Source organism: Aptenodytes patagonicus, chromosome 3 (genome assembly GCF_965638725.1).
Source record: "Aptenodytes patagonicus chromosome 3, bAptPat1.pri.cur, whole genome shotgun sequence".
Taxonomy (NCBI): Eukaryota; Metazoa; Chordata; class Aves; order Sphenisciformes; family Spheniscidae; genus Aptenodytes; species Aptenodytes patagonicus.
The window spans coordinates 87,211,686-87,229,763 of NC_134951.1; the positions used below are offsets into that span (position 1 = coordinate 87,211,686).

The following is an 18,078-nucleotide window of genomic DNA, read 5'->3' on the forward strand; positions in this document are numbered from 1 at the left end:
TCATAAATAACCCAAATGGACATGAATCAGGATTAAAAAAACCCAAACAAACAATAAAGGATTACTGAAAAGCAAATGCAGCTTATAATTTTAGGTACCATTTACTATAGCAATGTTGTAAGTATTAAGTCAATCTACTTTCCAAACATATAAATAAACACAAAGTAATACACACTTATAAATATGCAATTTAGGGAACTTTAAAAACTGCTATTCTCTAAGCAGTGCAAAGTTTTCCATCTATTTAGTTATATATTTTGAAAGTAGCATTGTAAAAATTGGTTTTTAATAATTCTGAAAATCCAGCAAACCTGTTACAGTACAGCTCATCTAGTTCACCTTTAAAATGGCAAATGTAACGAATTCCAGCAATTGGTCTTTTAAAAAAGAAAAATTCACATAGGATACAAATGAAATCACATCCACAGAGAAAAGGCTCTTCTAACCGCGTTCAAGTAAACTTGATTTTTCTGTATTCCGCATTTCTGAGTTACAGAAATTGCCAATGTAATCTCACTGAAAATATTTGGGAAGACAAAAACATTTTACAGAAGGATCCTTCCAGAATCTGTTATATGGAAATCAAAACCCTTAATAAAATAAAAAAGGACTATTACCAATGAATCAGAAATCAATATACTGAACTACGCCATTCTGTCACAACCCTTAATGGGCCAGAAAAAGCATTAAGAGTAAATGATATTTAGACAGAAGATTAAGACAGCTGATCTACTAAATAGCAAAGATCGCTGGAATGAACAAAAGAATTAGTGGTCAGGCAACAGCTGGTATTAAGTACAAAAAAAGTCCCCGATATACAGATTGCTGTGAAAATGTAAGGAGGTGTCATTATCTGCTTTCCCTCTTGTCACAGCTTCTCCCTTAAGCATCTTTTATTGTTTTTTGTTGAAGACAAGATACTGTATTAAAAAAGACTGTTGATCTGACCTGTAACAGCCATTTTTGTGTTCTTACCACTTGAAATCATACTGTATGAGGGTCCTAATTGCAAGAATATAAATTGTTAACACACGAGATTAGTGAGGACTATATTCTGTTGTAAACTTCGTATTTTTTGCATGGCTGCCAAAAAACGCTTGTTTTTATTTTTTGCACTGAAACAAGAAAACCTGCCCATTCCATAAAGGAAGAGAGATCGCCTGCACACATCCATCGATTGCATGACCCTGAGTATCCCTATTACTTCAATCTCCTACTTCCAAAACTCCTGTCTGAAGGACTGCACAAGAGACTCCTGTCAGTATCATGCCCACTCAATGGCAAAGCCATTACTGAGCGATGCAAGGTACTGCCATCTTTTTCCTGTGTTACCCATAGCACACCACTGTCCAACAGCAAAAGCTGGAAACCGCACGTTTGTGATATACTTGTACCAAAATTAAGTAGACAAATACTACTGGCAATGGCTGCAATATTTTTGTCTTAAATCAAATAGTCACCTATGCTTTATATGTTCTTTTGCTCACTCAGCTTATAAATGTTTAGGTCTGGACCCTGTAAAAACTTCAGCTGCCCCCCCTTTTTTTTTTTTTTTTTAAATTAGATCCATGAACTTCAATGGTACTAACCATGACAAAGTTAGGAACACATAGGTCTCTGGAAGATGTGAGTCTAATTCACGACATTTGAAGTTCAAATTAGAAGAGTAAAATTTAATGAACGCACATCAGATGCCTTAGCTGATTATGAACAGAGTAACTTACCCTGATTTTTCTTTTTCTTCAGCATCTGCATTTACGGTAGGATTTTCCATTTCTTTAGTCTTCTCCTCCTCTTTATCTTCTAGTTTGGTTTCATCTTCAGTTTTGATTACATTTAAGTCCTTTTCTTGATCAGGCTGAGCATACGCAGAATCTGGCAAATTTTTTTTGTTTCCCTAGGATAATAAAACCTTTAGTTAACTTACAAGGTGAAATAAAACTACAAAGGATCTAAGAAAAGGCAGACAAAAACACTGAAGTTATACAAGCAAAAAAATCTGGAGTCTAGGGCTTGTTCTAAAATTACAGCACCTCCACTGTTTTTTCTTCCGAAAATCTCAAGCTAAACATAACAGACTTCAAAGTTGCAGCCAGTGTCCTAGCTAGTTTTGTCACAGTGATATAGGCATGCAGCTCTTAGACCTGAACTGCAAAGCAATCACTAAGATGAACATTTCACAGGGTATGTTTTCACTTAGGATGCAGAGATATCAGTACTGGCCCACCTGGTATTCACCCCAGTTAGTACCAGCAGACAGACCAAGGCTGGCTGCCACTTACACACAGAAACATTACATTCGTGTTGCACACTGACTTGAGGAGCTTACACTGCTTCCAGAGTGAACTGCTAAGCTTGCACAGCTTACCGCCCTGGACTTCCTTTGCTAAATTCACTGAGTCAACACTGGATTTTGAAAAGGTATAAACATTTGTCTCTGGACCACTGAACTACATTAGACCACTGTGTACATCACATGGCCCAGGTCTTTGCAGAGCTTTACTCGTTTCACTGGAGCGGAGAAGTAAAAGCAATATTTGAGGGCTTAAAAGCATGGCTAAAAGCAAAATAAAAGCATTAGCACTGTAGTTAGCTGTGAGCATGCATTACCCGGATCAGGATAAAGGTGCACACTAATTAGTCTCCATTTGACCTGGGAGGCCCCCAAACAAGTGGAATGTTACAGCTGCTTCCTAACAAGTCAGACATTTTGACATCGTGATCCCCTAAAACAGGCACCTAGAGATAAATATGGCTCAAATGTGTTGTTCTGAATTAGGTTTACAGCATGTTTTTGTCTTGTTTGAAATCCATTATGGAGATTTCAATCTTGACATAAATTCATGGTTATCAACACACCACCTGACTTTATAAACAGAATATAACATGAACATTAAAATATTTTACCAGAACAGAGGGCTTATCATTTTCTTTACTTTCATTATCATTCTCAGCTAATTTTTTTTCTTCTTGTTGTACTATCGCTACTTCCTCCTGTTTGCGCTCCTCCTTATCCACTTTTATTTCTTTTACATCCTGCTCTGGTTCTTCACGTATCTTCAATTCTTTTTCTTTTTCACAGTCTTTACAAGGCTTGCTTGTCACTTTCTCTGGCAATGCCATTTGAAATTCAATGTTAGCTGATGTACAATACTCTTCAAAACCATAGAGATATCTAAAAGAAAAAAATTGCTTGCGATAAGCAAGTTTGTTTCAAGAAAGAACAGGCTACCTAGCAGAAGCTAAACATGAACAGTATGTTTAAAGCCTAAAAAAACTGTATTGTAACCAAAAAGTTATGGACTTTATGTATATTACCACTACCACAGGATCACTTCAGTTCTTTCTAGCGCTGTTTTAGCACAAACTTCATAGCTTTATTACTTACTTTTTGTATGCACATTTAACATTATATCCTGCAGCTGAATTCAATACAGGGATTCCAAGATCTTGATAAACTTGCTTCCACACTGCTCCACTTTCAATCTGTTAAAGAAAATGAAGTCACATTTTTTGAATTAACTCACTGACACAAAAAAGATTAAGTCGACAAAGTTTACAACTCTGGAAAATAATTATAAGTAATTTCCTCTGATCTGTAAAATTACTATGTATCACACACACAGTATTTCATGGTAATGCAAACTGTAGTCTAATGTAACTACTTTAAGCAATTTAGCATTTCTGCATTTCAGTAAGCCACAGCAGGCTTTCCTCTCCAGGTGGTAATAAAACAAAGGAAAGAAAATACAAAGATCAAAAAAATCAGTACATCATTTTTATTTTATATTTAAAGTAATTCTTAACTATCAGAGCTAGAATTTTAATTGAATTGGAAAGAAAAAATTCATTCAAAGCATTAACAGTACTCAGCCCTAGCAGTACTGCACCAGATAGAGTGGCTACAAGTCTTTCATTATGTCCTTAATATGCCCTTTGGTGTCGAAGTTTTGTTACAGTGGGATACGCTCATTTCTAACTATCTGTGAAGGTAAAGCAGATGTACTGCAACACCCAAGTACAAGATCCTCTCGAGTATCAGAAAGGTGTCACTGCACAAACTCAGCCGACAGGCTAAGTTTATGGGAAGCAGTCCAAAGCAGTAACAGAATCTGCTTGGCCATGAATTCCATATGCTTCAATTACTGCTCCGGGACCAGTCCCACTAATCCCAGTCAGCACATTCTTCTATATATTGCCCAGAATAGATAGGAGTTAAGGGCCTCACATCAGACCTTAAACTAGCTGACTGGCCTTTGAGATTTTATTGAACAGCGTCTCTTTTCACTTTGTGAGGTAACAACTTTATCAGACAAACATTTCTTGAAATATCACAAAACCACACATGCTGGCTGATTTTATGCAGCAATAATTAAACACGCTGAGTAGATGTGTAATTTATTTAGAATGTAATTCGTTTCTAGTTCCCATTAAAGCATGTATTTCAGAGTTACAGGGTGTCTTACGTAGCTGTAGTATTCAATTTTCATATGACTACAGCTCCTGTGTAAGATTCTTCCTTATCACTACTTAAACAAGAATAAATAGCATCCTCAGATTTTATGGCTCTGGAATACTCATCATACTAATACTCACATTATCAAATCCTCCAAGCTTGTGTACAAGTCTGAATAATTTGAAGAGATTCAAATTTCTATATCCCAATACAGGTCGTTTGTTAATAGGGGTCCCTGTGAACAAAGACAGTTATTACAGTTTTTCAAAATATCTTTTTCAGAATAACATGAAATCCACATCATACGCACTACTACACTATTAAATACAGTATTGTAAACTCCTCCCTCTCACCACCTCATGCATCTGGTACTTTCTCTTCATGAAACTAAACAAACTCAAGTCTTTAAAACCCATTTTCCCTGTAGTTCAGTAATGTAATTTAATTCATACATACGCATTCTTCCATATATTACCGAACATGCACAAATGATGCAACTTTTCTTGCTACCTATATTATACATATTTTTATTTCATCCGCTGAAATAATTACTTCTAAAAATACCAGCGTAGACCTTTCACTACAATAAAAAAAACCCACCACCCCAAACCTCCCCAGGAACAAATCCCACAATGCTTCAAAGAGCTGAAACTTCCTATGCTACTGTACTAGCAGTAGCTACCACATTGTCATCTTTTGTAAACAGTTCCTCAATTCATCTTCACATGTAATTAAAAAGATACTAATTTAACTAATTATAATACTAATTTAAATATAAACACCTTCACCCCTGCCTCCACAGACACTGCATTTTTCTTGCAGTGTGTAAATACCTGGTAAAGAATTAATATAATAAATGGCATTTGCTTTTAAAAACATTTCAATCTACCTTACTGATAATGCTTATGCATTTAAGTGATCAGGATTCACACAAGAAATCTAGCACAAAGTAAATGCTTTTTTCCATGATCCTAAGAAGTAGGGGGGTGGTTAAATTTTATTTAAGTATTTTAAAGTTATTAAACTGAGCATATACATTAATATGATTGAGGATATTAAATGTTTGATTATACACACTGTAAGTACACAGTAGAAAATATACTAGGATATATGAGGTACTATCCATTTATTTCTGAAAGCAGGAATAAGTGACTGTATTTTAGGAGAAGAGTCAAGTGACAGACTTATCTTCTAAATAGCAGGGAAGTCAGAAGTGATGAATACAGTCTCACTGTTTCCAAAACTGAACTGCAAAGCACTACTGGTTTACAGACTCAATTCTTTAAAGTACTGCTAAACAATACATCTATCTTCAGCTTCTACAAGTCAAAGATTAAAATGCCTACCTCTGTCTTCCATGAACTTGTATAATTGCTGAAGAAAGTTCTCTCGTTCTTCGGGAAACGGCTCTATTTCCTCCTGTTTAAAGTAATGCACACAAGAAAATTATCACCACTTCGAGTTACAGTCTTTCATTAAGAAACACACGGCAGTGATAATTTAGGTTCAAATGTTCAAGTTTGTTTTACTGTAGTCAGCAACAGGATACTATACAAAGAGACACATGCTCTCAGTGCTATGCCACATGGAAGTGAAGTTTTGTAAACTACAAACAGTTTTTCAAAATATATAAAACAATAACTGTAAAGACATTGAAGTTGGATTTCTGACTGATCACTGAAGCATCATAAGTGATATCATAAATCAAGATGTATTCTCAATTTTGTCCATTTACACAGAAAGTCTGGGAGACACCACTATTAATGATCAAGAGATTATATCAGAAATCTCAGGCCTATTTCTACTGCAGCTAAGTGACTCCTTGATGCCTGGATACACTATATCACTTTCATGGATGAAGTGAAAGAGAAAATGGTGCTTGCACTTTCTTAGGAGTTCTAATCCACAGTACTGGCAAACCGCAGCCAATGGCACTGCACGCATACTGCCATGGCGTACCAGCTGAATGCGTGGTGAGCAGGATCAATTCCAGAACTGAAATAACAATGGATATTTTGGATGTTCAGTTCATTGCACTGATAAACCTTTGTATTAGATTTACTTAGATTAATAAACAGTAGAGTTTCATAACAAAGCACTATGGCTTGTTTTATAACACCTCATAATTTCCTTAGGAAATGCGACTTGCCACAACCAGTAGCAGTAAGATATTAGCATAATCAGAATTCTTAGAAATTCTGATGACTAAGCTACTTCAAAACAATATGCCAAATGTAACTAGATTAATTTTCTGCATAGTTTTTTTAGTACTACCTGTTAAGTTTCCAAAAATAACCAATAAAAGTTATTCAGTAAATCTAAAAGAAATTATTTTTCTTTAGTGTATTTTCATAATTCATATTTTCCCTTCTTCAACAATCTCCTTGTACTAAATATTAAAGCTTCACCTACCCTGAAGCAAGGGGACAAAACATATTGTCTTTAAAGTTATAGCAAGACAGTTGAGAAATCAATAGAAACAGAGTATCATTATTAAACACAACAGGAAAAAGAGAAAAAAAGAAAAAACCCACAACATCTGCTGAAGCTATTTAATAAAGAGATGGATGGTTGAAAATAAGGTCAAGGAAGGCTATTAACCATTACCAGCAAGTAGTTTTTTTTCTTATTCTATACTTCCCCTTCTCCATTAAATGCACTTGGAAGACATAATCAGAGCAAACAGGCAAAACATGAAGAACCAGTATTCACAATACGCTGAAACAGTTGTCATTTAGGTATAATTATCAACAGAAATGCAATGAAAATATTCCACAGTCTTGCAAAGGCAATGCAAGAGGAAAGTCTCTGTGAGGCGCATTACACTATTAACATCTAGCTGGTACCTAGTATACCAGCAGAGCTCAGAGCAGGCTACTTCAATGAGCAAGAAGGACAGGCTGGGTAGAGAACTGCAACCAGTATACTAAATACATCCTCACGGGGCGGGAGCATCAGAGATCAGGCATATCTAGCAATTCCTCACCGATACGTATGAGGTGATGCTGCAGCCCTGCATATAGTACAAACACCTGGTCAAGAACATTCACATTTCACAGGCAAAGGTGGTAAAGGAAACACTGCAAGCAAGCAAAGGATTCAGCTTGCAATCATAAAGCTTGAATACGAGTGAATAGACACAGTTATGGAGTTTGTTTTAATCTCACATGACAGGTCCTTAGGAAAGGACTTTTACCAGCATACACTGGATCATAGCATAGAGATCATGAGCACCTACTTGGGTTTCTCATGTTCCTCACCAACAAGAGGACACTTGCCATAAGAAAGTGTTCCCACAGAGCATTCAGGGGAGGGGGGGTGTCATTGAACTAAACCTTCAGGAAACCCAACAAAGCTTTTAAGAAGGAATGTATGCTTTCTAAGTATTAGGGGAACTAAAATAAAGGTGATGAAGAGGCCGAATAAAACACTGCCACTCCTTACTCACTATAAGATCCAATGCCTGAAGAGTACTCTTACGTCTCAAACGTGATAATCCACAGAGGTGCCAGAATGGCAAGTGGATACTCCTTATTAATTTTCCCAATAGAGACCAAACCAACTTTCTTAGAAAGTGTGCTAAGGGGGAAAGCTTAAGACCCTGCATGCCTCTGAAAAGCATTTTCACTTTCTCAGAATCTCTACAAAATCAGTACATATTATACTATGATAGTAATATCTGTTAATAATCTCCAAACATTTACTGAATCTCTTAAATAATCAAGAAGCTAGACTGACAAGGTTTCCTAGATAATGCTTTGAAGCAGACGTCATACTCTTGTCATCTTTGCTTATTTGTAAGTTAGACAACCGTAGTGCTAGCAGGTGACTCTGCAGTCTCTGTCAAAGGTTAAAGAAAGTGGCCTATATGTATGATAATGAAACCCAGAAAAGCAGCAACATGCTTTTTGCAACACATAAAATTCACACAGTATTATAGCCCAGCACTAGAAGAGTCTTTGTCAACTCTTTTACCTACTGTCAGATTTAGTAAAGGAAAGGAAGGCCGTTTTCCAGTCTCTTCCATTTGAAAAAAAAAGAAAAAAGAAAGGCAACTTCTCTTCTTAGAAGAGAAGTAGAAAGGATTTGCATGTCAACTCCTATCTATATAGGATAAGAGCATCTATATATTAATATAGATATATGTTTATATAGGAGCATCTATATATCTATAAGAGTGTGTGAATATATATAGGATAAGAACATCTATATAGATATGATATATATATAGGAGCATCTATGTATCTATAGGATTGTGTGTGAATATACATATAGGATAGGAGCATCTATATATGAAGCCTGCAGTGACATATGTAAAAGCGCTTTTTTTTTGTCCTGGTTCATGGGTACTAGGACCACGTGGATGGCCTGAGGGCCACCAGTGAAAATTTTTCATGTCCTGGAAAGCACTACAACAATCTGCAGGTGGATAACAAAGTCCCAAGAGCAGGCCCACAGGTCCTGTTTGAGAAGAGATGCTGCTTGATAGCCAGGAGGTTACAGGCACAAACTAGTAATAAAAAAAAGAGAGGGAGGAGCCTGCAGAAACTGCTCAAAGGCAGGTGGAGAGAAGGCACACATGCCGCTGACCACTGAGGAGAGAGAGGAAGAAAGGGGGGGGGGGAGAGGAAAAAAAAAAAAGATTTTTACTCTGTTTTAGAAACCTCCTAGTTCAGCAGGTGGCTGAAACATTGGATACTGGAAAAGAAATTATCACAAGAGATGTCACAGTAAATCCCAAAATATTTGCCTGAGATGAGATCATGTCTAGCACATGGAAAGACTAGCTCATACAACATCCCATGCAACTAAGAGGAGCTAGAGAGAAGGTGTACAAAGGGTACAAGGTCAAATATTTACAAACACTGTAAATAAAGACTGTGAATTATTCACCTAAAAGTAGTGACAGTTTTATCACTATACAAAGATTGTATGTCAACCTGCATAGGTACAAACCTATCCACATTCACCATGCCCATGGCTGGATATGAACCTGCTCTGAAAGTTCAGGAATTGTGCTGAGCGAAAGGAAGTACTCCTTGCTTCTCAGAATACTAAGCAGAGCATAGCCCCTTGCAAACTGGGCTTTATAACTTTTGATCAGAGCTGAATAATCTCCTGTAAGCCTAAAGAGGCAGAATGAACTCATGAGCTTGGAGAGGTGGCAAAGTTTTTACTTCACACCTTTGCAGTCTCCCAACAAATCTTAAAATAAAGAAATGAATGAATAGAACATGGAACACCATCTTCTGGTATGCCAGAGCCACACTCTCCAGGGAGGATGTATTGAGAGAAAGACCGTAACAACCATTTAAGTCCCAACCCAGTTCAGTTTCCCCTTTGCAATTCACTATTGATGGAATTTCATTCTACTGCATTACTGGCAGTTGCATAACAAATTAGAGAACAGCTCTCAAACCCCAGTGAGAGAAAAAGTGATAATGGGCAGATACAGATTTTGAGCACCACCAGAAAATACAGAGGAAGTAAAAGTTTCAAAAGTCCCTCTACCAGCTTCACAGCCAGCTGTGAAATAAAGTTCTTTCCACTAATTTTCTTCTTTACTTTTGTCTTCATTTTTTTCTGGACAAGAGGCTGGGAGGAAAGAACAGATAATTAGAAAACCAAGCATGAGTTGGGTCTCCATACTTCCAGGATGAAAGAGAGAAGAAAGGTGGAAGAGGAGTGCATGGGCTAATGCCTTGATTGAAAGCTCTTTTGCTTCTTTACATCAGGGTAGCCAGAGAGATAGCTCGTAGTGAAGCAATTCTTCAGTAGACCAGGGTATGACAGAGGTACAAGAACTCAGACTTCTTGGTAATTACCTAAAGGTTTCAAAATCTCTTACTTTTCACCACTCCAAAACCAGTAAACTCCATTTTCTACAGCTAGAAGCAGGGAAAGAACAGTGCAAACTACTTGCAATATCTGCTTTACAAGAGGACCTAAAGTTGTAGGCCTAGCACAGCAATTTGGGGGCAGGAAAGGGTAAGGTAGAAGGGGAAGGAGGACAGGGTGACAGAGACACAAGGGAGGAAGAGACAACAGCAGTGCATGCCAACCTAGTTTGGTTTATTTTTTCAAATATGTCAAGAACACAGGTCAGTAACGGCTTAGAGCTGCCTCCTCAGATGGAGCTCCTGTGTAAAAGGTAGCAAACCTCCCTGTAGCTTGGAATGTGTGGTGAGTCACAGGTACGTACTGGGGTAACAGCTCTATAACCAGGAGAAAAGTTTATCATCATTTATGTGAGCAGCTATTTACAATAGCATGATTTTAGCACACACAGAACCCACTCCATGGCCACAAAGGGGAAAATAAACCAACACTGTCGTAATATACAATAAATCAGATGCAAGACAAACTACAGAGGGAAACTACACCCTTCTGCATGCTACAATACACTGCGTTATTATAGAAGGGCAAACAACTCTTTATTTGGAGGGAGAGTGAACTACAAACTGGAAACCCATCTGGGCCATGACTAACATTACAGCCCAGGAATTAATATCACCCTAAGAAAGCCGAAGTTCTATATCACTGAAAAAAAAACTTGTTTGCCTTCCAATACTGAAACAGCATGTGCAAAGAAAAGGCCAGTCTGGATTTACATACAGTTGCAAGACATAAATTGCTGATGTTTTCAAAAAAAACAAACAGAAAGAGATCTTTGTTTTAAAGTTATCAAAAATAATTTAAGCACTACATATCCTTTATCAGAAACAACTTAATTATTTTTTTTTAGCTATACAGATCTTCCCAGTTAGAAGACAGCCAGACCTTTAACAGCTAGCAGGTAAGTTCCATTTAGAAATACACACAAGTAAAGGGAACATTTTTTCTTTTAGAAAAAATAAGCATGTGACAGCAGACACCAATATCCACCCTTCATCTGCTCAGTCCCTGGTAGGTACTGCAACCCCTTCTGCCACTGCATTAAGATCAGCATGGGAAAGATTCTAGAACAGGATCTTCCTTTGACTTTTAATTTCTGGTTTTTAATTGGTCCCTAATGACTCAGCCTTTTGACTACATGTTTTTTGCTTAATGACTCAAAGATATTTGTTAGATTTTCAAGTTGATATTTTCACATTAACTGATCTTTGTTGAATAAAGATTTTGAAAGCTGAGAGGCAATAATGTTGCCTATGTTAACAATGTTGCCTACGTTAATGTTAAATGTTACCGAATGTTAAAAAGACCTACTTAAATATTACAGTCTTGCTAATTTTTATCAGCTGTGTATCTATGCCTTTTACTAACTTCACTTGCCTCTTCCTCACTGCTGTTATCCTCTTTTTCTTTTTCATCCTCTTCCTCTTCTTCAGCTTCACTGCTGGAGCTGTCTTCTTTCAATTCTGTTTTCCAGTTACTAGGAACAGTTCTGTTTTTACGGAATTCAAGGGCTTGGTCAAAAGCTGTAAAAGGACCAGCATTTGTTAGCACTGCAGGAAGTACCAGTTTGACCAAATGTTTTAATAAAAAAACGGGGGCGGGGGGGGGGGGGGCAAAGAAGGGGGGAAGGAGGAAGACTGCTAATTAACAATTCCACCCCCAAATTCAACAAACCTCAACAACAACCCTATGTTATCCATCCTTGTATGTCTTACCCAGCCAAACTGGCCTAGCATTCTCTGCACATCAAACTGTTCAGAGCTATTATTAGGATTATTACCATGTTAGTGTCTATAGACACAAATAAGGATCTTATGTATTAGGGCATATATGAAAATTTAATTGCGAGAACCCCTATTCCAACAGGTTTACACTGTGGTTTATGTATATTGAACAGAGAGGAGAAGGAGGAAAAAATAAGCACAAGCGAATTCTAAGTTTGATCACACAAACTTAAAACTTCCAAATGAATGCACAATTCCAGTTTCTTGAGAGTGCATAAAAGCAACTTACTCATAACTATTAGGGGTCCTATGGTGAGAATAACTCTATGAAGGTCTAACATAAAAGGCCAAATACTAAATAACCTATAAAGCCAGTGTGAGCTGTATGATTATATCCTTTGTTTGGCATGTCTACATTTAAAACAAGTATGGTAGAGTGGGGGGGGGTTGTTTGGGTTTTTTTGGTTTTGTGGGTTTTTTTTTGTTTTGGGGGGTTTTTTTAAGTTCCTCTGGATTTTCAGAAGTATTCTCCTTCAATATATTATGCTATAGGAAAAGACCCTGCATTTTAGCATTTTTAAGACACGAACAAATCTACCATAAATTTGGTCCAATTTACGTAACAAAGTAAATACATACACATGTGTTTTCTCATAGAAAGTTATTTTTACCTTGTTTTAACAAAGCGTCAGGCTTTGGTGAAGTTTCACTAATCTCCCGAACATCTTTTCTTGGCACAGAAACACTAGATAATTTAGAAAGTGTAAAAAAAAATTTTTTAGAAAACATTTTAAAGCTAAATTAACAGTATAATATAGAGATATCACTAAGACTGTAACACACTTACTAAACATACAGAAGAAGCAATTCTATAGTATTAGTCTGGTACAGTATTAGTCAGTTAGTGGATTCAAAACAAAACTTCTACATAAATTTAGTTAGACCATCCATATGCATTCACTGCATATTAAAGAAAGCATTCTTTTTCCACTAACAGGTAGTTTCTGGAATCTCCCAAACATATATTACTTAATGAAAATCTCATGTTAATTTAGCAACTAACTACTCACCCACAAACAACAAAACTACCTTGCTTAAAACATAAATGAGTATTAGTATAAACTGTCAGTATGAAATGAAACACTTCCAAATTGAAAGAACAAAGCACTTCTTAATTTCTACTGTGGCTATATCCAAGGAAGCAAATCTGAACTGCCGCTTTGGGGGGTGGAGGGTATGTGCTTGTGTGCGCACATGCTTATGTATGTTTCTCCAGTGACGTGCACTGATGCCTTAATAACTATCAAATGGTAAAGCAATAGCCTAGACTTAGTAAGCAATTAAACCACAATGAAACTGTTAAATATTTCAATATCCTTTCTGCAAAAGCATTCTGTTAAATTGAACCAAGCAGAATAGCTGGAACTAAAACGTAGAAAAAAGAATTCTATTGTCATCCATCAACGCCCCTCCCTGACCAACATGAGTTTAAGAACAAAAAGTTCCTTATTCTATTGCAAATACCACACAGTCTGGTTTTCTAGGTTTCTCTATTTTCTTTCCTACTTTGAAAAGAGCTGTAGTGCTACTCAAAGAACATTGATAATATGCAGTTGTAGTCTAGACCGAGATAAACACATGCCTTACTACCTCAAAAAAAGAAACAGAATTTCTGTGTGTGCATGTGGTGTACATGCGTGCATGCACCCACCCCCTCTGTAGCTGGATAAGCTTATGGCCACGTCTCCGAAAAGCAATGCTCTATTCCATCCAGAGCCAGAAAGAGTCTCAGGCCATTCTCAAAGTCACGAAATACTGCTTTGTTTGCCACCATTGTAACAATGAGGTTAAAACTAAGACAGATAGACTTATGCATCCCATTAGTCTTGAACTTTGTTGTTATTAATAATTTCATCAAAATATAGGCCATTAACAGTTTTCTAAACATTAGAAAAATCTTGGCAGAAACTTACTGAGCTTACTGATGTTATTAATATTTTACCCAACACATCTCATACTACATTTCATTTGACTGGTATAGATTTTATTCAATTATCAGCCTCTACATTCCTACTCACAATTTGCCGTCCTTGAAAGAGCGAACGAGAATATTGTCTTTTTTCACTGCAATATCATCACTACAATCTGGACAAACCACCTGCAAAGATATTACAAATGCAAAGTTTAGAGAGAAAAAGGAGAAACAAGAGAGTAATAGTATATACCAATGCTTCTCAAAAACCTTTTGGGCTCATTTCTCTTTAGCGAAACTGAGATCCCTCAAAACACAGGAGTGATGACCTCTGAAATTACTGAATTCGTGCTCGCTTCCTGGAGGAAAGTGACGGCTGTGGCCAGAGACATAACTAGGAACAGCATTCTGACAAAAGTTAAGTACCTGTCATGCCACTACAGCTTATTCTATTCCTCATCCTAAAAGGACAGAACTTCCACCAAGTGCTGCCACCTGAGTTAGAGACCTCTTCTGAAAAACTTCCAGAAATTGCAAGGATGTAATCACCCACAGTTTCAAAAACAAAGGCATACAGGATTTATGAAATGCAATTTTATAATGGAAGATTCATAAGTTACCTACCTAGGAGAGAAGAGTGCCTCAAGTACAAGTATTATGATAGGTTCTTTAATTCAAGAAGTAGACTAATCAAGTCTAGCACTGAGACAACATGTTAATTATTTGTTGCAATTTTAAAAGCTATTTAAGTTCCGTTAAACCAGTATACAAGTTGCTAATTAAAAAGCTTCAGGAATTTAATAAAATATATATAGATTTCATTTCCAGAGTTACAGAACAGAAAAGCAATGCTCTCCATCACTCATCTCTCTTCTCTCAAAACGTGTGTAGTTCCTTGAAAGTTAAGGACGTTCTGGCTGCTATGAAACCCCAAGGAGCAGCAAATGACTGCAGCCCTAGTTTAGCCCTGGTAAATACCTCTTCTCTCTTACACCAACTGCTTTCAGTCCTACTTTTTCCACCAAACACACAAAGATACTGCATGAGAAAAGCTTTTTTTCCCTCCTTACATAGGTCACCAGCCATACAGCATTTTAGAAGGTAAAGTCAAAAGCTCCATCTGATTTGGAAACAGAGTTGCATATCACAGAGCATAGGCTAAATATGCTTCTCAAGAAAAATAAAACTTAACACCCCAAGTCTCCAAATTCAGTGCATTCTACAGTCTCCAAAGAAATTACTTTACAAAACTACAACTTACTAATTGAAATGCAGTTGGAGATATAGTTTGCAGCAGTGTTTTAATATCAAGGTAAAAGACAATGATTATCATTCCCCATTTGAAACAGACAGGTGCAATCTCCTAGCTCTCTAAAGATGGAAAAAGGCCCTTCTGGCTTTAGCTATTGGTTTTCTAGAAGCATCAAGATCTTAGCAGTCAGAAATCCATTCAGAGGTTGGAAAACAGCTTACCACAACCTCATCCAGTGCCTTTACATCAAGCAACATCACCTCAGTTTTGCCCGAGTCAAGTTTTCTCGATTTCCTTGCAAAACAAATTCTACTGGAATCACAGGAGGATCAGAGAGATGATCCTATGTAAACTCAATTTCCTGAAAATGCTGCAAGCAGATTTCCTCACTGCACCTTCCAAAAGCCTTTAAGTACACATTAAAACTAAGCAATGCTATAAGGCTTACTAAATCACACTCTTTGACATAAGGAGCAACTGCCAGGCCTTTTTACAATTACAATTAGCCATTGCTCTCAACGCCCCCACACCCCCTCAAAAAAGCAACAAAAAACCAAAAAAAAAACTACGCATGCAGGATTAAAACAATGTAGTCAGAGTCCTCAGAATAGCTTTTACCAAATTTAGACCTCTACAGTTTTACATTTATAAGTGACAGGCTATATCTGGTTATAGGACTGATAGCCAAAGTAATCAGTTTCCACTACTAATCTTAACTGTTATTTGCTGTAAAGGTTTAGACTAATCCCTGAACTTCTTTTCACATAATAAACTTGCACAATGTCCTCTGTGCTTCCACACAAAGTGTGTCTGTACACAGTATCATTAATAACAAAGTAATTCTGGAATACGTATTCTTCAGCATATTAAACCTGAATTTTCATTTCATTATTCACATAATTATAATTAGCACAATACAAAGCTAAAGCAAAATTTATCAGTAATAAGATAAAAGTACTTTGTTGATATAGTAGAGGTAACCTGCTTACAAGGTAAAAGAATGAAGAGGCATAGCTACAGGGGAGTGGGTTTAAAAAAAAAAAAAGCTATTTGGGGCATAAATCTGTTCTTTGGCACAACCTTTCAGGTTACATGCAATATGATGTTTATTTGCAGAGCTATAAACCTGATTACTGAAATAACAGTTAATCTAGGATAAGCTATTTCAGAGTTAACGTGCTCCACCCTCAAACTTTATCCCCCTACTGCTTCTCATTCATTGCAGGAAGCTTTCAATGAAGAATGAGCTATTCCAATCTCCAAATGAAAGCCAAAGAAATAACAGTGTGTATCTTTAGTATACCTTGGGAGAATAAGCAACAATTCAGCTAATCTTTAAGGTCTGACCCACAGCTATCCTGAGTAGCACTACATTAGTCACATACAAGCCTAATACCTACCAGAGAGGCTGCCATGGAAACTGTCGTGTGCATGACCAGAAAGGCTAAACCAACAGTGTGACATAAAACAGCTCAAGCCACTCTAACTGACCACTTCTGCGAGTACAACTGTGAGGTAGGTGATATTGCATCAATCTTGATGACAGCTTTCAAGTAAAGAAACAGCTCAATTTTCTTGTCTATTACTGAAAACCTCTCCTAAAGCTATCTGTCATTAACATGGTATCTCCTTGCTGTATATTCTGCCCTCTCCCTTCTTGTGAAAAAGACTTCAATGACTCATTCTCTCCCACCAACTTTTCCAAAAGAAGTCCTGCTGGAAAGCCTCTGGACTGCATTACAAGGCACAGGAGGTGACAAGTAGAAAGTTGCAACTGAGGGCTATTGCACACACTAAGAAGAGATAAATGTTACTGTATGGCATCTTTTCAAAAGCAGAGCACAAGTCTTCCTGAAATTAGATAAACATTTTAAGCTTTCATTGCTAAGGAGAAATTATTCAAATATTTACAATTAATAATAAAAGAAAAATTAAAAAGCATGGTACTAGAAGGTACCACATATGGAAATATATTAATTTTCAAATATATCAGTCTATATGCAATCCTTAGACTAACAGTGGTATTTTATTAGAAGGTCATTTGTAAAAAAGTGTCTTTAAACCAGAATAAAGGAAGATAGAAAATATTTGTATTAAAAAGACTACAATGTTATTTTAAAGGAAATTTATTGGCAATTCTCTACTACCTGCCATAGCAACAAAGAAAAAACATTTGACTTTATTATCAAACGTGTTTACATTGAACCTAGAAAAATAGTATCTATGTAATCACTGAACTTCCCCTCTCTTTGCACTTCTTTATATTTTCTTCCTTGATAAAACTTGGTAGTTCAGAAAAATGACAAGCAATAGCCTAGAAAAAAAGCCCTGAAATTTTAGTTCAGTAGTACTAAACACACTGTTGAGCTGGAATTAGGTCAACAAGCTCTGGCTGCTTGGAAAAACTAAAGCCATGTAAGCAATCACTTTTTGTAAACAAAAATATTTACATATATAGTATTTCCTTTGACTATTACGATAAGGTCCAATTTGAAGAAACATTAAGTTCTATAAAAATATAGATTAAGCCATCAAAAATGAAAAACCCCACCTTTCTTTGGTGCCTAGAAAATGAATGAAACTTTATAAAATTAAAATAAAGATGAAACTCTTACCAAGGCTGGAAACCACAGAGCTTTCTTTTTATCCACACTGAAGCAGTCCACACACACAACTTTTCCTAGTAACTCGTCACTTTGTTTCCTATCATCTTCATCTTCATCGCTGGAAGAGGATGAAGACTCTTCTTCAGGACTAAACAACAGAAAAAGACTTAAAA

General features: G+C 36.6%; 1 protein-coding gene across 2 annotated transcripts in view; it reads right to left on the reverse strand.

Moving 5' to 3' along the window:
- The window catches only part of ARID4B (AT-rich interaction domain 4B), a 93,908-nt gene that overhangs the window by 29,867 nt on the left and 45,963 nt on the right, over window positions 1–18,078 (reverse strand). For both annotated transcript variants that reach the window (XM_076334141.1, XM_076334140.1), the window contains exons 8-16: window positions 17,915–18,053; window positions 14,154–14,233; window positions 12,747–12,820; window positions 11,729–11,874; window positions 5,803–5,875; window positions 4,597–4,691; window positions 3,389–3,486; window positions 2,908–3,175; window positions 1,725–1,897 (exon numbers count right to left, since the gene is read on the reverse strand). In XM_076334141.1, coding sequence (XP_076190256.1) covers window positions 1,725–1,897; window positions 2,908–3,175; window positions 3,389–3,486; window positions 4,597–4,691; window positions 5,803–5,875; window positions 11,729–11,874; window positions 12,747–12,820; window positions 14,154–14,233; window positions 17,915–18,053 — 1,146 coding nt within the window. The remainder of the gene's footprint in view (window positions 1–1,724; window positions 1,898–2,907; window positions 3,176–3,388; window positions 3,487–4,596; window positions 4,692–5,802; window positions 5,876–11,728; window positions 11,875–12,746; window positions 12,821–14,153; window positions 14,234–17,914; window positions 18,054–18,078) is intronic.